At 47.5% G+C, this 24,160-nt stretch overlaps 1 protein-coding gene across 1 annotated transcript; it reads left to right on the top strand.

Annotated features, from left to right (window-relative positions):
- TEKTIP1 (tektin bundle interacting protein 1) lies at positions 1-23,916 on the top strand. The gene is made up of 4 exons (XM_069216722.1): positions 1-162; positions 2,312-2,508; positions 7,080-7,205; positions 23,746-23,916. The coding sequence occupies exons 1-4, from the start codon at positions 83-85 to the stop codon at positions 23,820-23,822; spliced, it is 480 nt and encodes a 159-aa protein (XP_069072823.1). The 5' UTR covers positions 1-82; the 3' UTR covers positions 23,823-23,916.
- The last annotated feature ends 244 nt before the right edge of the window (positions 23,917-24,160 follow it).

Raw genomic sequence — 24,160 nt, 5'->3', positions numbered from 1 at the left:
CCATACCGCTCCTCTCTGCCTGTCACACTTAGAAGGCACCTGGACCCCGACAAGGGCGGCAGACAGGCGGGGGCGTTTGGGCATGTCTCGGTTGGACTGCCGGGACCCGGGGGCCATCCCGCGCAGGACTTTGGAGGTCGACTTCCCGGCCCCCTTGAACAGGTCAGATGCTTTGGAGCTTAGTGGAAAGCGCTTGCAGTTATGTATTGTGTTGAGATATTTATATAGCGCTTACTACTCCAATGTGGGGCAATGAAGCGCTTGCTGCAAGGCACGGCTTTTTTGCGTTTTTTCCCCGTAGGACAAAGTGGCCCGCCGTAGCAGAGGTAAAAGGTCAAAGGTTTCGATTCTCGACCACTTAAACATAGGTTTCTCCAGAAAGGAGTGAATGCAGCTTACTTGGGGTAGGAAAGTCGGCGTCCTTTACTCCTGCCCCAACCCCTTGAAGATAGGCTGTTCGTGAACATTGCGCTGACAACTGCGTAAGCAGGGACACAGCGCCGGCCGCGCACCCGCGGGCTTTGTAGCGCTATAGAAGTTTCATTTTAAACAGGTATATACAAAAGATCTCGCTCCTCCTGGCAGAATGCGCTGGAGCGGGCTGTGGGGGACTAAAAGTATGGTTGGCGGTGCACCCGAGGAGCAAATTAATTCCGGGTGTGGGGGTGTATGTGTGGAAGGGCGGGGTACCAAGGGACAGGGGGATACAAGGAGGGCCTGGTGGAGATAAGCATTTAGTGGATTGGGACGAGTTATTCTGAGTTTCATTCGACACTTCCCTCGAGAACGACGCCCCTTCTCTCTAGAAGAGAGACGGATTTGACGAGGCTGTGGAAAGCCATCTCAGTCGATATCCATCTACTGTGGCTGGGGTACGCCCTTTCCGCGTGCTGGCACCACCTTGATCCAGTCAAGTATGCACAGGAAGTAACTTAAAAGGGCATCTTATACCTCACAATCTCCATACTCCTATAGTCTGCTATATGTGAACATCCGGATGCTTTGGAACAGGCTCAGTTAAGGTATCCAGTGCTATAAAAGAGATTTGGCAAACACCCCCACTTGTGTGGACTTGCACTATAAACGCCGCTGGTACAGGGAGCATTAGATGTCCGTGCACATCCGTCCTTTGCTGCTTTTGGTTACATGGCCGAGCATTTCTAGATTCTCGTGAAACGTCCTCTTGATCCGTCCCTGCCCGGGTTCCTGTGGGTCCTTTTAACTTCCGTTATAGTGTTTTGTGAGATGTGAATTAGAGATGGAGGTCCAGTAATCTGTATCCACGCTTCACGATGAAGAGCAGTCTCTCTCTGCAGTGACGTGAAAGCCGAGACGGGCCCCCATACCTGAGCAAATGCTGTTTAGACTCAGTGCGTCGCTTTCTGCAGGCCCTGCATAGAAGGAGTTCTTGAAAAGAAGTGTACCAGCGAGGGCCATGTGTGAATGACACTTCACAGCTGGAAGGATCAGCAGCTGGGACAGGTTTCAGAGCGCTTCCCTGAATGCGAGCAGTGGAAGGATACAAGTGTCCATCCAAAAAGGGAGGTAAACAGGCTGTGGTACAAGGAAAGGACAAACGAGAGGCGGAAGAAGCAAACAAATGAGATTGACAAGAAAGCCAGCCAATGGTGAGCAGTGGGCTGGGCCAGAGCTCACTATAGACATCGCCCACAGTAGGTTTTCGGCGGGTGAGACCTAAAAACAGGTCGGTAGATATTGCATTTGCATGGGCAGAAGACATTTAGGATCTGCCACGCTGAAGTAAATATAAGCAATGCGGGTTGCTTAAGAAAGTGTAAAAAACTATCAGATTTACTATGGGAAGGGTGTGTAGGGTTTCCAGGTGTAATTTACAAATACATGTTGACACTTGAAAGCACGTAAGGGATATGTGATATATGTTGTTGTAATACAACAATACTTTTGTGAGAACGTTAGCGCTGTAGTACAAAAACGTGGCCATCTGCATCATTTAGGTTTTATTAGACAAACACCTCCTTTTGTTTCTTTCTTGTAAACTCTACAAGTTGTGGGTCTCAGTCTCTGGCCTGGCACTCATGATCCACACCGTTGAGAGTAACTTAAATGGAAACCTGATTTCTACTACTTATTTCAGTTTTAAAGAATAAATACAGGCATTAAACCCAATGCTTCCATCTGTGTTTGTGTGTATTGTAAAAAAAAAAAAAATGTTGCCACAGTTATGATTGTCACTGGGGTGGGACCAGGTCTTCACTTAAGTCGATGTTACAAGGGGCAGAGCGACTGATGTAAAGGCACCTTCTAAGTGTCATGTCCTTACACCCCCCAGCGATGAAGTCATCACCCTGCCAGGACCCAACAACGCCCCCATAATTAAGCAGGCGGTGAGGTGGAAGACCACGCCCCTGGGCAGAGATGCGCAGTCTCAGGTGTGGTACACAGGGCTGACCAATGGCAACAATCGCGAGGCCTACAACCGCTGGCACGACTGGTACAAGAGGCGTGAGCTGAAGTCTGTGCCGCACGGTAAGGAGGGTACCTTGTATTTTTGTGAGTGATGTTGGCAAAGGGGCGAGTCATGTGTGGGTGTCTGCAGACCTTTTTAAAATTGATCAGGTGACTGAAGCTCCCTGGCAGTGCCTTCCAGAGTGTCATCACAAGGAGGGTTAAACCTCATTCCTGAAGGATAACCCAATTCATGCCCGGTTGTCACTATCACTAAATCCAAATACAATTATTACACTTTCTATCTCGATTTTTAATTGGTAACTCTTTTGCCTTGTTGCCTTTCTTTATATTGTTCCTTTGCAGTACACACAAGTAAATCTACATTGGTACTTTTTACAATTTTGACTAAATATTTCTAAAATAACTAAAAATTGCAACTTTGGTGGTTCTTGCAAATACTGCAGCGTTTTCTCCTCCAGCCTTTTGTTGCAATTAAATATGTATGAAGTATTTCTTTTCATAATAACCTTTCAGCTTCAAATTGCTTTTTACTAATTAGCAATAAAGAAATCATTGTATTTTACTTTCCACATATTAATAAATATTTTCAGCGTAACTATTACAATTTCCTTACACCGAAATGACTACAGCCTCGTTGTTACTTTTAACTGAATGCAAATAAAACAAACACAAATCTCCCTGGTATTTTTTTTAAAAAGAAAATAAAGGAATTTTGTTTGAATCCCCTGAAGGTGGGCAAAGTGGCCTCTACCTCTATCTCATAGTTAAAAAAAACATTCCCAAAAATGTGAACTACACAGACCTGACCAAGCTTAAAAAAGAAAGTGGTTGAACAAACTAGTTTTGCAAAGTTCCAAACTCTTTCTCCGAATTATTCTTAAAATTTTCAAAAATGTAACCTTTTGAAAAAGGTGCTATATAAATGGTATGAAAGATATTATTTGAACAAGGCTCTTGCAAAAAAGCCTCACTCAGTTTTTGGAAGAATTTCAGCTGATGGCATAGACGCAGCATTTCTCAAAGTTCATGAAATTTTAGGACCTTTTGAAACTGCTAAGTTTGTAAACATTGAAAAACTTTGTAAGCAAAATGCTTCTTTATGGCAGAAGACGCTGCAAAGAATACTTTTTTCGCCAGAAAGTCTTCCAGCTGAAAAATGTTTTAAGGGGAAAATGTCCATAGGTGGATTCCCTTGTAAAAGTTTCTCAGCAAAACTTTATTGCGATCAACGTTGTGCAACGTCCATACACTTTGTAGCAAACGTTGGGTATGTCTGAGGCATGTCAGAGTAAACTAAGGACCATATTTATATTTTTTTGCGCCACATTTGCTTCATTTTTTATACAAAAGCAGCGCAAACTTACAAAATATAGGGGCATATTTATACTTGTTTTACGCCAAATTAGCGGCATTTTTTTCACGCAAATTCTGTGCAAAACTAACTCCATATTTATACTTCGGCGCTAGACCCGTCTAGTGCCAAAGTTATGGAGTTAGTCATTTTTTGGACGTGGAAACCTACCTTGCGCCAATGAGATGTAAGGTAGGGATTCCTGTGCAAAAAATGACTCTATGGCCTTAGTGCCATATTTATCCCCCTGTGCTAAAATCACGCACGGGGGAGAAGGAGGGGTCAAGCAAGCTTTGCACCATTATTTAACATCTGGGTCAGGGCAGGCGTTAGGGGACCTGTGGGCCTATTTCCATGGTGGAACACCATGGAATAAGCCCACAGGTGCCCTCCCCAGGGACACCCCCACCAACACCAGAGGGACGGCGGAGGATGGGGGACCCCATCCCAGGTAAGTATATGTAAGTACAGGTATTTTTTTTTTTTTTTAAGTGCCATTGGGGGTCCTGAAATGGCTCCCACTACATGGCACTGGTTGCAATGGTCATGCCCAGGGACCCTGGTCCCCTGTGCTGGCCTTTGCGGGGTGGTGGGCATGACTCCTGTCTTTTCTAAGACAGGAGTCATGTGGTATGGATGGTTTTGCGCCAAAAAATGATGCTAGGTTGGTTAGTCTTTTTTTTGTTTTTTACCTCTAACCTGACTAACGTCATTTTTTAGTGCAAACCCCCCTTCTCCCATACTGCCACCCCCACCTAGCTAACGTCATTTTTTTTTACACTAGCCTACCCTTTGTGCCAGCTTGCACCATTCCATAAATATGGTGCTCGGCTGACGCTCAAGAATGGTGCAAGCTGGTGCAAAACTTTTTGAAGCAAAAATGCATTAGTGCAGTTTTGCACCAAAAAGTATAAATATGCCCCATAATTGTATTTTGTAAGTTTGCACCACTTTTGTATAAAAAAAAAATAATGCAAATGAGGGGCAGAAAAAGTATATATATGGGCCTAAATGCTTTCCACCAATAAAATGCAGTATTTTATCGGTAACTCCAGTTTGCATCTTGGCAAGATAGACTCATGTTTCCTTTGCCGGTGGCTTGAGTATAGGATTTTGGGTAATAGTCACATCTCATTTTTTTTCAGTGCTTAGAAACAGCAGACCTGAGACTTTTAACACTGGATAAAGATCAGGCTACTATTATTTTACTTGCAGAATTTTACATTTGCCCAGTTAGTGAGTTATTTTAAAGTTCAAAATGTTTTATTGCAGTTAACAAATAAACTGATAAAAATACCAACACCGAAATTGTAAACAAATCTTATCAAAATAGAATCTTTCTTGCAATAATAAACTAGTCACAAGAAATGAAAGGGAATGAGCTACACTTGGTAAACTTTAGAAAAAAAGATTACATTTTAAGGAAAAGCAGCCATGCTTTTTATAATCATTATTGAAGTACGTACACGGACATGTACATCTTATGTGAAACCAAGTGCCTGATTTATACTTTTTTTCCATTGCATTTATGTCATTTTTTTAACGCAAAAGCGGCGCAAACTTACCAAATAAGGCCCATATTTATACTTTTTTGTGCTGCATTTGCGTCCCTTTTTGATGCAAAAGTGGTGCAAACTTACAAAATACAATTATATTTTGTAACTTTGCGCCGCACTTGTATCAAAAAATGACGCAAATGTGGCACAAAAAAAGTATAAATATGGGCCATAATTGTTTTTTAAGTTTGCACCGCTTTTGTGTCAAAAAATGACGCAAATTCGGCGCTAGAAAAGTATAATTCAGGCCGCGTGTGTGAAATACGCAAGGCCCAAGGTATTATGTGACCGAGGAAGACCGAATTATTTGGCAGAGTTCACTAATTATGTGGCCAGAAAAGGCAAATTACGTGGTGCGACGCAGCATATTTTGTGACCGTTTTACTACATTTTTTTTTATTTTTTTTTTTAACCCTCATGGGCACACAATCCGGGGTAAGGTTCCACCACACTAGTTTAACACTCAAATACAGCACCAGGCTATTGAATGGTGACCTGTTCATTTTGAGAAGCTCCCTCCACTGCTTAGCTACACACATTGCAGTGTTTTTAGTAACTGTCGATCCTTTTGAGTTAGAAACATCATTTTATTTGTGATCAAATCTGCAAACTATGGAGCAGAGGATTGATTACGGGGAAAATCCACTATTATGGGTAAAACGCAGCGGCTGCAACATTCTACTGCTTTTAGACATAGGTATCGAGTGGCCCCCAGAACCGTTGCTGCGAGGCAGGTTGTTGTGATGCACCGCCCCCAGCTGACATACCATATGTCACATTATCGCATGAAATCCCCTGTGCATGACGTTTATCGAGTTTGCCTGACCTGCAAGCTGTAGCCAGGCTTTTCCATGAGTACTTGCAGGTGGGTGGCAGTAGATGGCGCTCCAGGCCAAGCCTTCACCTGCAGTGACACAGCAGCCGTGCACGCGGCAGGACTCAGGCGCTCGCCTCTGGCACCATTCACAGGTGGAGTCACGGGGCGCGTGGTGTGATATGACGTCATCGCCACGGGCGTCTGACGTCACATGGGGATGAGGTAACCTGGTCGCGGTTTAATGGCCCTTTTAAAGTACTCTAAACATTACAAACGAACACAAAATCGTGGGTAGAGGATGTTTACCTTTTGAAGCGGGGCCAAGCCATTGCTGCAACTGATCAAAACCGATTTTTCACTCGTAAAAGTATTTACGCGGAGCAAGATTTTACTCGGCTGGAGATTTACTCCTGCCATGGGTAGGAGTAAATATCTTTCAAGTGCAGAAACGGAAACAAGTCAATGCCACAGTTGGTCGGACTGTAGAAGAAGGGGGTTCTCTCATAGGGGGCGCGGGTGCGTTACCTCTCGAAATATAAAGTGTAAGAATGTTAGCAATTACATTTGTACTTCTGCTATGTTGGAAAAATAAACACTTGTAAATATGGAATTTACAAACGGGTTTCAGGGTTAGATCTGAAAAACTACGATTGCTGATTTCAAGGGGCAATCTTGAAACCTCTGTGAAGTCAAAAAGAAGGACATTTGCTCCAATGGGAGGTCGCATTCGTGCTGCAGAGTTTTTATTTGATAAAACCTTCAGGCCCCATGTAACTCTCACTGCTGTCCATTCACACATCTGTGCATCAGAGTCGCGTCTCGCACTCCCCAGCGCCGGGGTGAGGAATCAGGAGAGGGCATATCATATATCATATCATGTCATATATCTGCTTATTCCCTCCAGCCTACGCACAGCACCTGAGGGAGGCCTGCTGGTACGACCCAACGATCCCGGCCCAGTACCTGCACCCCGGCACCCGATGGGGGCCCTTCGAGTGGAACGACAAGCCCATTCCCAGGAAGGAGTTTGGTAAGAATGTAATGTGACCAGATACCTCCACGTCATCAGCAGCACCGTTTTCCAGCGCTGGGGATTCCTTTAACATCCTGGTGCATGATGGGAGTTGTAGTGTTGGTGTATTTCAGTTGGGCCGACCAAGTGCACCCACAGAGCTGTAAACAGTGATTTCCAGGGGGAAGTCCGTACTGGTGCACGGTGTCCCGGATGAGCCGGATTCCTTAAGGACCATTGTAAGGGGGGTGAGGGGGGGAGGGCCGCAGCACAGTGTTCGGTATAAGGGGAGGAGGGGCGTGGAGAGAAGCATGTGCGTTGATTGGGTGAATTATTCAGATATTCTAGTGCAGTGGTTCAAAACCTTTTGATTTCTGTGGACCCCCACTTTAACATTAATGGAACCCAGGGACCCCCACTGAATCATAATGGGAATCCGGGGACCCCCGCCTGAGTCATTACTGGAAGCTGGGGACCTAATTTATCAATATTTGTTAATATTTTTTAATTTTCTAGGCTCTCGCGGACCCCCCGGGGTCCCCGGACCACAGGTTGGGAACCACTGTTCTAGTGCACACTATTGGGTGAACATTGTATGCAAGTCCATGCTCATTAGACTTGGGGTCTGCCAGGCTCGGCCCCTGCGACCAGTGTACCAGTAACTGAGCCCAGACCCCCTCCAAGGGGCCTAGCTTGGTCAAGATGGTGGGGAGGCGAGCTTCAGATTTTACAACCATCACACTGGCACATAATGCGAAAGTACACTGTACGAGAAGCAGGGCACATGGAAGGGGTTAGTAGGCAGCAGAAAGGGAGAGGAATGCGGATTGTTAAGGTTACTAACAACATTATTTCCAAAAACAACCAACATTTTTTAAGATCTTCAAAACAGGGACGAGATGGGGATGAGACAGCTCTGGACTGTGCATTGCCACTGGGAGAGTAGGTGGCCCTGCACACAGTGGGGCGAGGCCTTCATGTCCTGCGACCAGGAGTTCACATAGCTGTGCTCTGTGCACTGCAGCGGGCAGCACAAGAAGGCCTGCGCCATGTGCCGTCTCCGGCGCCTTTCACAGCGGCCCTCCAGGGTACACACCCCCTCCTCTGGCGCCATGTGCCATCTCTAGCGCCTTTCACAGCGGTCCGCCAGGGTACTCCACACCTCTCCTCTATGTACTTCCCCCAAGCAACACCCCCCTCCTCCAAATACTGCCCCAAGGAACACTTCCTCCTCCAGAGCCTGCGCCATGTGCCGTCTCTGACGGCTTTCACACCGGTCCTCCAGGGTACACACCCCCTCCGCCAGGGCCCGCCCCTTGGAAGTAACACCACCCCCCCATCCCATGCTCTGCCCCAGGAAGCTTACTCCGGGGCCTGCGCCATGTGCCGTCTCTAGCGGCTTTCACAGCGGTCCTCCAGGGTACACACCCCTCCTCTATGTACTGCCCCAAGAAACACAGCCCCTTCTCCATAAACTGCCCCCAAGGAACACCCCCTCCTCCAGGGCCAGGGTACTCCCACACCACTCCTCAATGTACTGCCCCCCAAAGAACACCCCTTCCTCCAGGGCCTCTAGCGGCTTTCACAGTCCTCCACCCCCTCCTCTATGAACTGCCCCCAAACAACACCCCTCCTCCTTATACTGCCCCAAACAACACCCCTCCTCCTTATACTGCCCAAAGGAACACACCCTCCTCCATATACTGCCCCCAAGCAACACCCCCTCCTCCATATACTGCCCCCAAGCAACACCCTGCCCCAAAGCAACACCCCCTCCTCCATATACTGCCCCCAAGGAACACCCCACCTCCTCCATGGCCTGCCCACTGGGAACTCACACAGCACCGTCCTGTTGTGTACCTCTTGGATCATAAATAAATCTGGGCCTTCGCTTACCCTCGGAATCACACACAGCTCTGTGCTCTTGAGTGCCCCTAGGAACATCTACAGCTCGCAGGGGCTGCTTACCCTTGGGATCACACACAGCTCTGTGACCCTGTGTGCCCCTAGGAACATGTACAGCTCACATGGGTTGTTTACCCTCGGAATTACACACAGCTCTGTGCTGTTGTTACCCCTAGGAACATATACAGCTCATAGGCTTGGCTTGCTCTTGGGATCACGCACAGCTCTGTGCTATTGTGTGCCCCTAGGAACATGTACAGCTCACAGGGGTTGCTTACCCCTGGGATCACACACAGCTCTGTGCTCTTGAGGGCCCCTAAGAACATGTACAGGTCACTGGGGTTGCTTACCCTTGGGATCACACACAGCTCTGTGACACTGTGTGCCCATAGGAACATGTACAGCTCACAGGGTTTGCTTACCCTTGGGATCACACACAGCTCTGTGACACTGTGTGCCCCTAGGAACATGTACAGCTCACATGGGTTGCTTGCCCATGGGATCACACACAGCTCTGTGACACTGTGTGCCCCTAGGAAAATATACAGCTCTGAGGCTTGGCTTGCTGTCGGGAACATACACAGCACTGTCCTCTTGAGTGCCCCTAGTAACATATACAGCTCTGGGCCTTGGCTTATCCTTGGGATCACACACAGCTCTGGGCCATATTCTACGTCTTGGCAGATACACTCCTGTGTTCCATAATCTGTCTTTTAGCCCAAACACACACTGCTTGGTGCCAATGCGTGGTCCTGGACACATACACAACTGTGTTCCATAGTCTGTCCCTTAACACATGCACTGCTGTGTGTCATTGTGTGCTCCTAGACACGTACATTCCTGTGTTCCATAATATCGCACATTTGCACCTACACGGCTGCGTGTGCTTGTGTGCTGCTGGGCGCGTACATGCCCGTGTTCCATAGTCTCATTTCTGCACCTACACGGCTGTGTGTGATTGTGTGCTCCTGGGCACGTACATGCCCGTGTTCCATAGTCTCACACATTTGCACCTACACAGCTGCGTGTGATTGTGTGCCACTGAGCACGTACATGCCCGTGTTCCACAGTCTCACACATTTGCACCTACACGGCTGCGTGTGATTGTGTGCTCCTGGGCACGGACATGCCCGTGTTCCACAGTCTCACACATTTGCACCTACACGGCTGCGTGTGATTGTGTACCACTGAGCACATACATCCCCGTGTGTCTCACACATTTGCACCTACACGGCTGCATGTGATTGTGTGCTCCTGAACACGTACATGCCCGTGTTCCATAGTCTCATCTCTGCACCTACACGGCTGCGTATGATTGTGTGCTCCTGGGCACGGACATACCCGTGTTCCATAGTCTCACACATTTGCACCTACACGGCTGCGTGTGATTGTGTGCTCCTGGGCACGGACATGCCCGTGTTCCATAGTCTCACACATTTGCACCTACACGGCTGCGTGTGAATGTGTGCTCCTGGGCACGTACATGCCCGTGTTCCATAGTCTCTTCTCTGCACCTACACGGCTGCGTATGATTGTGTGCTCCTGGGCACGTACATGCCCGTGTTCCATAGTCTCTTCTCTGCACCTACACGGCTGCGTGTGATTGTGTGCCACTGAGCACATACATCCCCGTGTGTGATTGTGTGCTCCTGAGCACGTACATGCCCGTGTTCCATAGTCTCTTCTCTGCACCTACACGGCTGCGTGTGATTGTGTGCCACTGAGCACATACACAGCTGTTTGCTATAATCTGTCCTCGGCACATACACGAACGCGCCCCTCGGTTGCCCCGTGTTATTTACACGTCCACGAGACATATTCAGTTTTAAAGAAACGTCCCACTAAACGTTTGATGCGGTGACGCAGGGCGAGAGAAAATGTCGTAGGACCTGCCGGTTTGTATAACATATGAATATAGCGAAGCACTGAGTGTGAACGAGCTGCAGGGTGAAATACCTTGGTATGGAAAATTAGAAAAAAAAGATATTTAAAGTATTTTCATTTTTTTGAAAGTGTGTACTATTAAATAATAATGTATTGTTAATCTACTTTTATTTTTTAATAAATATACCAAAAGGTGATAAACCAGATCACACGGTGCGAGGAGGGGCGAGTAATGGTGAAAGCAGTGTGTACGCGTACACAGTGCACGGAAGGGCGGGTAATGGTGAAAGCAGTGTGTAATCCACACAGTGCGAGGAAAGGTGGGTAATTGTGAAAGTGGTGTGTACATCTCACAGTGGTAGGATGGGCTGGTAATGGTGAAAGCAGCTTGCATGCCACCCAATGCAAAGGAGGGCTGGTAATGGTGAAAACAAGTGTGTATGTCACAGTGCAAAGGAGGGCTGGTAATGGTGAAAACAAGTGTGTATGTCACAGTGCAAAGGAGGGCTGGTAATGGTGAAAGCAGCTTGCATGCCACCCAATGCAAAGGAGGGCTGGTAATGGTGAAAACAAGTGTGTATGTCACAGTGCAAAGGAGGGCTGGTAATGGTGAAAACAAGTGTGTATGTCACAGTGCAAAGGAGGGCTGGTAATGGTGAAAACAAGTGTGTATGTCACAGTGCAAAGGAGGGCTGGTAATGGTGAAAGCAGTGTGTATGTCACAGTGCAAAGGAGGGCTGGTAATGGTGAAAACAAGTGTGTATGTCACAGTGCAAAGGAGGGCTGGTAATGGTGAAAGCAGTGTGTATGTCACAGTGCAAAGGAGGGCTGGTAATGGTGAAAACAAGTGTGTATGTCACAGTGCAAAGGAGGGCTGGTAATGGTGAAAGCAGTGTGTATGTCACAGTGCAAAGGAGGGCTGGTAATGGTGAAAGCAGTGTGTATGTCACACAGTGCGAGGAAAGCCGGGTAATGGTGAAAGCAGTGTGTACGTCACACAGTGCGAGGAAAGCCGGGTAATGGTGAAAGCAGTGTGTACGTCACACAGTGCGAGGAAAGCCGGGTAATGGTGAAAGCAGTGTGTAATCCACACAGTGTGAGGAAAGGTGGGTAATTGTGAAAGCAAGTGTGTATGTCACAGTGCGAGGGAGGGGCAGATAGCTGTGAAAGCAGTGTGTACGTCACATAGTGCAAGGAAGGGCGGGTAATGGTGAAAGCAGTGTGTACGTCACACAGTGCGAGGAAAGCCGGGTAATGGTGAAAGCAGTGTGTATGTCACACAGTGCGAGGAAGGGCAGTTAGTCGTGAAAGTAGTGTGTACGTCACATAGTGCAAGGAAGGGCGGGTAATGTTAAAAGCAGTGTGTACATCACACAGTGCAAGGAAGGGTGGGCAATGGTGAGAGCAGTGTGTAAGTGTCACAGTGCGAGGAAGGGAGAGTAATGGGGAAAGCAGTGTGTACGTCACACGGTATGAGGAAGGGTGGGTAGTTTGAAAGCAGTGTGTACGTCACACGGTATGAGGAAGGGTGGGTAGTTTGAAAGCAGTGTGTACGTCGCACAGTTCGGGGAGCAGCAGGTAATGGTGAAAGCAGTGTGTACATAAGATAGTACGAGGAAGGGTGGGAATGGTGAAAGCAGCTTGTATGTCACAGTGCGAAGGGCAGGTAATGGTGAAAGCAGTGTGTACGTCACACAGTGCAAGGAAGGGCGGGTAACGGTGAAAGCAGTGTGTACATCACACAGTGCAAGGAAGAGGCAGGTTAATGGTGAAAGCAGTGTGTATGTCATACCATGCGAGGAAGGGAGGGGTAATGATGAAAGCAGTGTGTACGTCACACAGTGCGAGGGGGCAGGTAATGGTGAAAGCAGTGTGTACATAAAGTGGTAGGATGGGCGAGTAATGATGAAAGCTGTATGTATGTCACACAGTGCATGGGAGGGTCAGGTAATGGTGAAAGCAGTGTGTACATCACACAGATGGAGGAGGGGAAGGTAATTTGTGAAACCAGTGGTTACGTTACAGTGTGAGGAAGGGAAGATAATGGTGAAAGTAGTGTGTACGTCACACAGTGCGAGCGAGATGCAGGTAGTTGTGAAAGAAGTGTGTACGTCACACAGTGCAAGGAAGGGCAGGTAATGGAAAAATCAGTGTACATGATAGACAGATCGAGGAAGAGGCAGGTAATGATGAAAGCAGTGTATATGTTACACAGTGCAAGGATTGGCGGGTAATGGTGAATGCAGCATGACCTTCACACAGTGCGAGGAAGGGGTGGTAATTGTGAAAGCTGTGTGTACGTCACACAGTGCAAGGAAGAGGCAGGTAATGGTGAAAGCTTTGTGTATGTCACACAGTGCAAGGAAGGGGCAGGTAACGGTGAAAGCTTTGTGTATGTCACACAGTGCGAGGAAAGACAGGTAATGATGAAAGCAGTGTTTACATTACACAGTGCAAGGAAGGATGGGTAATGGTGAATGCAGTGTGTACTTCACACTGTGAGTGGAATGGTAATGGTGAAAGCAGTGTGTATGTCACACAGTGCAAGGAAGAGGCAGGTAACGGTGAAAGCTTTGTGTATGTCACACAGTGCGAGGAAAGACAGGTAATGATGAAAGCAGTGTTTACGTTACACAGTGCAAGGAAGGATGGGTAATGGTGAATGCAGTGTGTACTTCACACTGTGAGTGGAATGGTAATGGTGAAAGCAGTGTGTATGTCACACAGTGCAAGGAAGAGGCAGGTAACGGTGAAAGCTTTGTGTATGTCACACAGTGCGAGGAAAGACAGGTAATGATGAAAGCAGTGTTTACGTTACACAGTGCAAGGAAGGATGGGTAATGGTGAATGCAGTGTGTACTTCACACTGTGAGTGGAATGGTAATGGTGAAAGCAGTGTGTATGTCACACAGTGCAAGGAAGAGGCAGGTAACGGTGAAAGCAGTGTGTACATCACACACTGAGAGGAGGGACGGGTAATGGTGACAGCACCATGTACGTCGTGCAGTGCGAGTAATGGTGAAAGCATTGTGTACCTCACACAGTGCGAGGAGGGGCAGGTAATGGTGAAAGCAGTGTGTACATCACACTGTGAGAGGAGGAGCGGGGAATGGTGAAAGCGGTGTGCATGTTGCAGAGTGTGAGGAAGGGTGGTAAAGGTGACAGCAATGTGTACATCACACAGTGGTAGGAGGGGTGATTAATGGTGAAAGCAGTGTATATGTCACACAGTGTAAGGTAGGGCAGGTAATGGTGAAAGCAGTGTGCACATCACACAATGCGATAGAGGGGCAGGTATTCGTGAAAGAGGTGTGTACGTCACAAAGTGCGAGGAAGGGCAGGTAATGGTGAAAGCAGTGTGTATGTCACACAGTGCTAGGGAGGGGAGGTAATGGTGAAAGCAGTGTGCACATCACACAATGCGATAGAGGGGCAGGTATTCGTGAAAGAGGTGTGTACGTCACAAAGTGCGAGGAAGGGCAGGTAATGGTGAAAGCAGTGTGTATGTCACACAGTGCTAGGGAGGGGAGGTAATGGTGAAAGCAGTGTGCACATCACACAATGCGATAGAGGGGCAGGTATTCGTGAAAGAGGTGTGTACGTCACAAAGTGCGAGGAAGGGCAGGTAATGGTGAAAGCAGTGTGTATGTCACACAGTGCTAGGGAGGGGAGGTAATGGTGAAAGCAGTGTGCACATCACACAATGCGATAGAGGGGCAGGTATTCGTGAAAGAGGTGTGTACGTCACAAAGTGCGAGGAAGGGCAGGTAATGGTGAAAGCAGTGTGTATGTCACACAGTGCTAGGGAGGGGAGGTAATGGTGAAAGCAGTGTGCACATCACACAATGCGATAGAGTGGCAGGTATTCGTGAAAGAGGTGTGTACGTCACAAAGTGCGAGGAAGGGCAGGTAATGGTGAAAGCAGTGTTTATGTCACACAGCGCAAGGTGGGGCGGGTAACAGTGAAAGTAGTGTACGTCCCAGTGCGAGGAAGGATGGGTAATGGAGAAAGCAGTGTGCATGTCACACAGTGCAAGGAAGGGCAGGTAATGGTGGAAGCAGTGTGTTTGTCACACAGTGCAAGGAAGGGCAGGTAATGGTGGAAGCAGTGTGTTTGTCACACAGTGCATGGAAGGGCGAGTAATAGTGAAAGCAGTGTGTACATAACACATTAGGAGGAAGGGCGGGTAATGGTGAAAGCAGCTTGTATGTCACAGTGCGAGGAAGGGCAGGTAATGGTGAAAGCTGTGTGTACGTCAAACAGTGCGAGGAAGGGCAGGAAATGGTGAAAGCAGTGTGTACATCATACAGTGTGGGTAAGGGCGAGCAATGGTGAAAGCAGTGTGTACATCACAGTGCGATGAAGGGCAGGTAATGGTGAGAGCAGTGTGTACATCACACAGTGCGAGGAAAGACGGGTAATGATGAAAGCAGTGTTTATGTTACACAGTGCAAGGAAGGATGGGTAATGGTGAATGCAGTGTGTACTTCACACTGTGAGTGGAATGGTAATGGTGAAAGCAGTGTGTATGTCACACAGTGCGAGGAAGGGGCAGATAATGATGAAAGCTTTGTGTAAGTCACACAGTGCAAGGGAGGGATGGGTAATGGTGAAAGCAGTGTGTAGATAACATAGTACGAGGAAGGGCAGGTAATGGTGAAAGCAGCTTGTATGTCACAGTGCGAGGAAGGGCAGGTAATGGTGAAAGCAGTGTGTACGTCACAGTGCGAGGAAAGACTGGTAATGATGAAAGCAGCGTATACGTTACACAGTGCAAGGAAGGGCAGGTAATGGTGAATGCAGTGTGTACTTCACACTGAGTGGAATGGTAATGGTGAAAGCAGTGTGCATGTCACACAGTGCGAGGAGGGGCGGGTAAAGGTAAAAGCTTTGTGTAAGTCACACAATGCAAGGAAGGACGGGTAATGGTGAAAGCAGTGTGTACATAACACAGTAGGAGGCAGGGCGGGTAATGGTGAAAGCAGGTAGCATGTCATAATGCAAGGAAGGGCAGGTAATGGTGAAAGCTGTGTGTACATCACACAGTGCAAGGAAAGTCGGGTAATGATGAAAGCAGTGTATACGTTACACAGTGCAAGGAAGGGCGGGTAATGGTGAATGCAGCATGAACGTCACACAGTGCGAGGAAGGGCAGGTAATGGTGGAAGCTGTGTGTACGTCACACAGTGTGAAAAAGGTTGGGTAATGGTGAAGGCAGTGTGTACGTCACACAGTGGGAGGAATGGCCGGAAATTGTGAAAGCAGTGTGTACGTTACACAGTGCAAGGAAGGGTGAGTAATGGTGAACACAGGTTGAACCTCACATAGTGCGAGGAGGGCAGGTAATCGTGAAAGCAGGGTGTATGCCTTGGGTGGAACTAGGAGCCCAGCCATGTGCATCTGTGAATGCAGCCACCCATGGAATGTGGCACTGAGGATTCATGGTGGGCGTGTTGCACAGGACAGTGAAAGAGGGCACAGACCCAGTGAAAGCAGACGTTGGGAGCGATTCCCTGCATAACCGGGTATGGGCTCAGCCCAGGAGGGTACGAAGTACTCGACACCATGCACATATGGACCAGGCAGTGCAAGAGAGGGCTGGTACTGAATAACAGCAAGAGATGCCGGCCTGAGGGCAAAGGGAGAAGATTTGGTGTACCTGCCAGAGCTGCCGACTGTGAAGCCTGGGAACCAGGTTCGAATCTCAGCATAGGCTCAACATCCTTTGATTCTGGGCAAATCACTTAATGTCCCTGTGCCGATCAAGAATGAATCTATCCATGTGTAATGTAACTGGTGCTCATGTAAAGCTCTCTAATACCTTCGAGTTGAGTTTGCTCTATATAAAAACTGCAAAAAAAAGGTCATGAGCCTAGTCATGTGCACCGGAGTGTGGGGCCACATGAGAAAAGCACCATATAGCTATGAGCTCAGGCATTTGGGCATGGGTGTGGGGCCACAGGATGTGGGCACAGGGGCAATGATGGACACAGTGGGCCCAACCATGCCCTCCTGGGTGAGTGAGCCACCAGAGAGTGTGGCTGAGGCATTAAGGGGGAGAGATGAAGGACCCAGGCAGTGAGTAACACATCAAACAAGTCACTAAGTACGGAGGTAAGCCTGTTTGGCTGGGACCACCATGTCTGAGTCTGTCCTAAATCAAATCCGGAGCACCGTAGTGGGTCATAGATTAACAACTAAAATACAGAGTGTGAGCAGTGATCCAATCCGGGTGTCCCTGGCACCACCATGACAGAGTCTGACCTTGTAAACTGCATCTAGGTCACTGGATTGGGTCTCAGATCAACCCCTGAACCTCAGATTGTGGAGGTGGAGATGTCTTGGTTTTTGGCAGAGCAAAAATGTTGTACTATTTGCGCCTTAGTTTCAGTAAGTAGCACGTCCCTTCGTTGTATACCTCTGCACCTTCTCTCTTTGGCTGCGGCATACATTTTGTTTACAACCCTCTTGGCCTATACAAGATTGAACACTGGCTCCCTGCTAGAATAAGCAGACGATCACCCTAATATGTGTCCTGTGATGACCTCCAAGTGTCAATGGGCTGTTTTGTGACTCACACCTATAAAGCCCTGCACAACCAAGGACTGGTGTACATCAACCACCGCCGAACTTCCACCAATCCTCCAGACTTCTGCACTCCACCTCTCTCCCTCGCCCACATCTGCCGCAGCTGAGGTTGTTCCTGCTCGTACTGCGCAGCAAAATCCTGGAACAGCTTCCACATCCACCTGAGGACATATCCCTCCTTCCAGGAACTCAGAAAGGGACTCAAGACCGGGCTCTTCGACTGAGACACACAACACAAAAGAAGGGGAGGGATGAACTTCTCCTTTTCCGTCCTTCCTCATCTCTATAAACCATTTGCACACAACATGAGAAAGGGGGGAATAGATGATGTTCCTATAAATTCCAGAGCAACATCTGTTCGGAAACAATGCTAGGTTCTTAAAAATTGCCCTTACCCACTAGTCGTGGCATGCTTCAGCATCGGGCTTGCTACAACATCTCCGCGCTAGCCAACGTCCGGGATGGAACACACTTCTAGTGATCTACTCTGCAGAACACGCAAATAAAATGAATAAAACTATCTCATTGGGGTCCTACACAGACTTTATACACGGACTCCCTGGATAGGATTTAAAACTATATCACGGTGATGAAGTGGGCATATTACTGCCCCTTCATCCCTGTCATCTGCTCATTTGTTGACATGTTTCTGCCATTCAGCAGCACCCTTAAGGGCTGTACAGCCTTCCTCAGGACGGAAGATCCCGCCTAAATTCCAAAATACCCCATATCTGTAACACAGTTTTAGGAACAGGGATGTGATGACCTTACCAATAAACACACACAATAATTCCTAAAACAAACATAAAGAAACAAATAAATAAAACAAGAACCCTGCGTGTTTCCACACATACACTTAAGGTACAATAGTCATGCAATGGTTGATTCTAATTTAATCTCTTCAACCATGCATTGTACACTGGATTCCGAGTCCAGAATCTCCTGTCTCGACGTCCTTATCATCCCTCCAGCACAAATGCACATCACCCACAGGCTTTGTGAGGTTATTTGAGGGGCTTAGTAAGATATAGCTTACCGGGTTCCGCTCATGATTTTTCCTAAAATGGAGTGCCAGTGGGAGTGCCTCCCTGTAGTCCCACACTGTTACGAAAGAAAAAGACACGTACTCCAGCGCACATTCAATTAGAATGCTTATCTACATATCGATACCTAGAAGCCTCCAGCGCTATTGCTCATATACTTCATCTGTTTCATGGATGCCGACTCCTCTCGGATATACGAGCCCAATGCTATAACTTGGGGGTATCTCCATACGGATACCCCACCATGTAGGACCCTCATGAGATAGTTTTATCCATTTCATTTGTGTGTTCTGCGGAGTAGATCCCTAGATGTGTCTATTTAGTGCTTAATTTGTAAATAAAAAAGGTGCTGGTGCCCAAAGCTCTCCTGTGAAACACGCGGCTGCTGCAATTAAATGGGCGAGCACAGAACGTTGAGGCAGCGTAATCCTAAAGCCATTTTGGGCCTCTTTAATCCATTCACAGCCAGTCCCTGCTTTTTCCCCCTTTGTGATGCATTTTCGTTTTTCTCTTTCTCCGCCTTTCCCATATGTGTCTTTTGCTCGCAGTAAATGCTTGCTGCAGAAAACTAAGTGCCGGCCCTCAAAAATAAGTGCTGGTGCCCCGCACTGGAAACCACTGGCTCAAATTAAGCACTGTGTGTATTGTACTGTCTTCCCCGTTACCTTGTGCTCCATCCCGGACGTTGGCCAGCACGGAGATGTTGTAGCAAGCCCAATGATGAAGCATGCCATGACTAGTGGGTGAGGGCAATTAAAAAAAAACTAGCACTGTTTCCTAACAGATGTTGCTCTGGAATTTATAGGAGCATCATCTATTCCTCCTTTTCTCATATTGTGTGCACATGGTCTTCCACTGAGACCCCCGGGCTTCCTGGACCCAGCGCCTAGATACCCTGTGGGCGATTAGTGGGCTACTCAAATCCGAATGACTGATTGATGGGATTGTCCTACAAATGGCGGAGGCCAGTTTGGTAGCCTGTAGCTCAGCCCGACACTCATTCATCAGGCCACTAATGTGATCGCGGTCTGTGGTTTGGGTCCAGCTCTCTCTAGCCCCACCCCTCCCTGAGAGAGAATACCTACGCACAGCCACACCCCTATTCCGTTCCTTGCCCCCCCACCGCCATTTCATCTCTGTGAGGTCAGGCAGGCACAACTCGGAGCTCCTCCACATGTTCCAGATGTCACTGTGTTGTTTCCATGTTACTCTGGGCCTTCACTAGATACAGTCCAGGCTGGGCTTCGACCCCCATCCAACAGCAGAGATGGACGGCCGGACAGGCCTTTCATTACCTGGGCATTTCCCCGATGGACTGGAGCCCTTGGTGACCGGTTTTGAAAGCCCAGGGCCTCTGTCACTTGCTCAAGCAGACACCAGGAGTCTCAGAGAGGAAGAGAGGATAGGAGGGTGGCAGGGAGACAACGATTAAAGGGAGAAGAGCGAGAGGATGGAAGGAGAAAAGGGGATGGATGGAAAGTGAGAGACAGAAGAAGGAGAATAAGAGAGTGGGGCTGGTTTGAGCATTTTTGCTATGACTGCTTTTGGTTCCCCAATCCGGACATAGTCATAAAACCTGAATAGATTATATAGCGTACATTGGATCCCGCCTACCCTCACTTTACTCACCTTGTTGCGTGGCCTATGCATATCCCATACAAGCTATACACTAGAACTTGTTTAGTTCTAAAACCGCTAAACGTGTTGTATATCTCATCAGTGCAAAATACCACACAAGCGCACACACCAACAAAACCCGCCAAACAGATCTTCCCACTCCCTCATGTACACAGCGGCAAAGCCACTTTATGTAGCAAAGCAATGCTTCCCAACCACACAACTTCCCCCACACCAGTGAGGACAGATAAACCAGCCCCACCGCCAACCTCACAAGTGCAAACAAGACAAAAATCACCTAATGGGCAAAGTGCTGACATCCTAACAGTACACCTCATTACTTACACACACCACATTAGACAACCCACGCATGTACAACACAGCATCAAGCCCACGTAGATGACAAGGCGGTGCCTCCCCAGCTTTGCAAGACACTCGTTACAGCTGCCAACAATAGTAAAAGTACACAATACATATCCCGCCTGCATCCTCGTGCACACAAGGCGGCACCTGACCAGGTTAGGAGGTACAAAGAAGCCAACTAAACAGCAAAGCCAACTTCCCATGCATTCACCCCACACAATCAACCAACAGAAGATGTGACTGACCATCCCACACCAAACACTGCAAGCAACGCCATTATCTTACAGCTAGCGACTAGATGACCAACACAACTGACTCCTCTCCTATAGCAATGACCACAGTATCAACAGAGCACTTTACACACCCTGTCTTCACTCTCAGGTACACAATATGACATCAATTCCACGTAGTCGCAAGGCGAGAATTGTGTCGCAGAAGACCCTGGTGCATCTGACCGGGCAATGAATAATTTTGTGCCCTAATTAATTATGTTCCTACCTTACCCTGCCCTATACTAACATCCTTCACACCACCCCAACACACGTTGTGAAAGGCAAGGGGGCCCAAAGCCAACATGGCAATATTTATCTCATCCGTATCCTAGTTGGGAACATCCTTGTTGAGTCCAGGTGCTTTGACAGGGTTCGAGAGCAGAGGAGCTGTGATTACAGTAGAGAAAGGCACGAATCGAGACCTGAGGACCCGTCTCTGTCAACCTGGGTATGTGGTCGCACTGGTTGAGTCTACAGAATTTATCTGGATAAATGGATGAATTAGGATGACCACCTCACTGCAGGTGGGTACGGGCACTGTGGCCTGTCCTGATCTTGATTTCACATGTCTTATTCTAAATATTGCAATGGAAGTAAAACAAGGTTACTACAGCCACAACACATCTGCCTACCACACACAGTGGGGACTGGAAACAGTGCCTTTCTTGACTTTAATGAAGGAAGGTGCTGACCCTGGGTGGGGAGCGGAGATTGATACAGGAGAGAAGGATCTACATGGGGTGCTCATGGTTGGGTACAAAGATTTCAATATAATGGGAAGAGGGCACACTCAGTCATAGGACTGATAGAACCAGTGATGGTGACCCAAGTAGGATACTGAGGCCTCAGAAGGGTGAGAGGATGGACCAGGCAAGAAGGGTCAACTGACAAAGGAGAGAATGGCACTGGGGGACCCTGCATGTGTACCAAGATTTTAACGACATTAAACTTTGGACCGAGTCTGCAAGTGCACATGGACCGAGGAGAGGTGGGGCGATTGGGGTGCCCCTTGGAAAGCACAGAGGACAGACCTGGGTGCATAATATCAACTAGAGCAAGAAAGGCAGGAGCAGGTTGGCACCTTGGATCAGTACAGAGGGTTAAGCAGGGTCAGACCCACCAGGGCACTATCTTGGGATGAAAGGTGGCACAACAGCTCAGGTAAAAGTAAGCAAACTCAATTGTGCTTTATAACTATTATCCACCAGACACCTCTTCAAGCTCTGACCTGGCTCTGTGTACAAGCAATTGCACCAGAGCTTGCAGCAAACAAAATCCGAATGATGATATCCTCTAAATAAGTAGACTATCCACAGAGAGAGCTCCAAACCCCACATTAGGAAATTTGCCAGACTCAGCATGGGAAGAATGACGCTGGGTAGATCCTTTCTATGGAAAGTTGGCGGGAGGTAATGAGGACAGAGAAATATGAATGGATTTGATCTTTGTATTACTGGAGGGTAAGTGGAGTGCTTTAGATGTACTGGGGCAGGTTTTCAAGAACCCATATAAAGATACATGGACGATGATGATTGGGCAGATAAAAACTTGATGAGTGGATGGATGGATGAAGTTTCTCAATTGGAGGATAGGACCTACAGAGGAAAGAGTGAATGACTACTGTATGGAACACAAGCTTTTTGAAGACAGTAGACACCCCCCCCCCCCCTTTGTATAGCCCAGATTATGCATGATGGAAAGGAAGCAGAAATGCTTGCTTCACGTTATAATTTGTTGTATATGTACCTTGACTCTACATGGTTCCCTGAGGGTTTTTTAGGGGCTGTAAATTTGCTCTGACTGATCTCTCCAGTGATGTCACTGTCCTTGACACCTTTTGACCTTGTTAACTCCCAGCCTCAACCTGTTTTCACTGTTACTTACCTAGATATCGTTAACTTTCTTTGCTAACAAATTTTGTTGTCTAGTCTTGGAGTCTTCAGATCTTGCTGTGTCCCAACCATATTGTCTTCTGTCCTTCATATCTTCTAACTTTGACATCTTATAACCTTGATGTCTCCTAACCTAATCTGCGCTTGACATCTTTCGAACTTAATTTCTCCTGGCTGACAACTTTTAACCTAGAATCATTCCCAGCTTGACCTGGATGTCTTAACTAATTGATTAGTTGATGACTTCAGCATCTCCTGGTATTCTAGTGTTCCCTGCTTGATGGCTTCTGTCTGTGACATTTCGTTTTCTGTTCTTGACATCTTGCAAACTTTGCAATTGTAATCTCAACAGTATGTCTAACTTTGGTGTGTTCGATCTTTGGCCCCCTGTTGATGTTGGCACCGTACAACAATAATATACACAAAAGGTGTGGAGGGTGAGTTTACTCCATATGGCAACAATCACTTTGATTGTGAGCCTGCCACCGCTCATTGACTGTTTTGACACTGTTGTGTTGATTAGCTAGCTGGGAATTCCTCCTTATAGGAGAGGTGGTCTCACACACTTGGTCGTGTCATGCTTCATCATTGACCACCTCTACCCACTCTGGTAGGACAGTGCCACTGGGGTGGGCTCATCCTCTTGGTGAACTGCACTTCACCAGCAATTCCCAGCTAGCTAAGCAACACAACAGTGTCAAAAAAGTCCACGACTGGTGCCAGGATCACAATGAAAGTGATTGTGGCCATATGGAGTAAACTTATCCCTCCACACCTTTTGTGTATATTATTTCTACGCTGGGGGGGCGTATGGTGGATTCACCTCTCATCTCTTACCCTGTGTAAGGCATCGTACAAAATTCACATCTTCTCCCTTCGGTTTCTCTTTTGCTTCTCACAACTGTGAAAAATGTTGAATTTAGCCTCCTGTCCCTCACATCCTGTGCCTAAGAAACCTTTAGATCTTCTTTAACAAATGTTTGTCTTTTTCAGTTGTGAACCGTCACACGTTTGGCACTCAACCTGGCCAGACTGAGGAATGCCTTCACCCCTACATCCCAAAGTTCTGAACATAAACTGAAGAAGGAATTCCTGGAACAAAATCAGTGACTTGTCTGTGGTAGTCCAACAAGCTTCACAATAAACACTGTCTGTCTCCTCAAATGTTCCAGAGTCTGCTTCTTATTGTCGGGGGTTTTGGAGGTGCTTACATAATCGGTTGAACATAGCCACCCGTTCTTCTTCATCTTGTGGGAGAATGCACGTGGTGTATCTGCATACACTGTAGTCACTCTATTAAAATACTTAAAGCATCTGTCACTAATGAGTAATACACACCTACACATACTAATATACATATATATATATATACACACACACACACATATATAAACGTCATTCAATCTGG

Source organism: Pleurodeles waltl, chromosome 12, assembly GCF_031143425.1.
Source record: "Pleurodeles waltl isolate 20211129_DDA chromosome 12, aPleWal1.hap1.20221129, whole genome shotgun sequence".
NCBI classification, from domain to species: Eukaryota; Metazoa; Chordata; class Amphibia; order Caudata; family Salamandridae; genus Pleurodeles; species Pleurodeles waltl.
The sequence above is the reverse complement of the archived record's forward strand: the minus strand, read 5'-3'. Positions and strand labels throughout refer to the sequence as shown.

What these genes read in the sequence shown, in the direction of transcription:
- TEKTIP1 (XM_069216722.1), top strand. Translation starts at nt 83, where the DNA reads ATGTCTCGGTTGGACTGCCGGGACCCGGGGGCCATCCCGCGCAGGACT. An exon ending in TTCCCGGCCCCCTTGAACAG is followed by an intron (nt 163 to 2,311) that starts GTCAGATGCTTT and finishes TACACCCCCCAG; the next exon opens with CGATGAAGTCATCACCCTGC. An exon ending in GCTGAAGTCTGTGCCGCACG is followed by an intron (nt 2,509 to 7,079) that starts GTAAGGAGGGTA and finishes TATTCCCTCCAG; the next exon opens with CCTACGCACAGCACCTGAGG.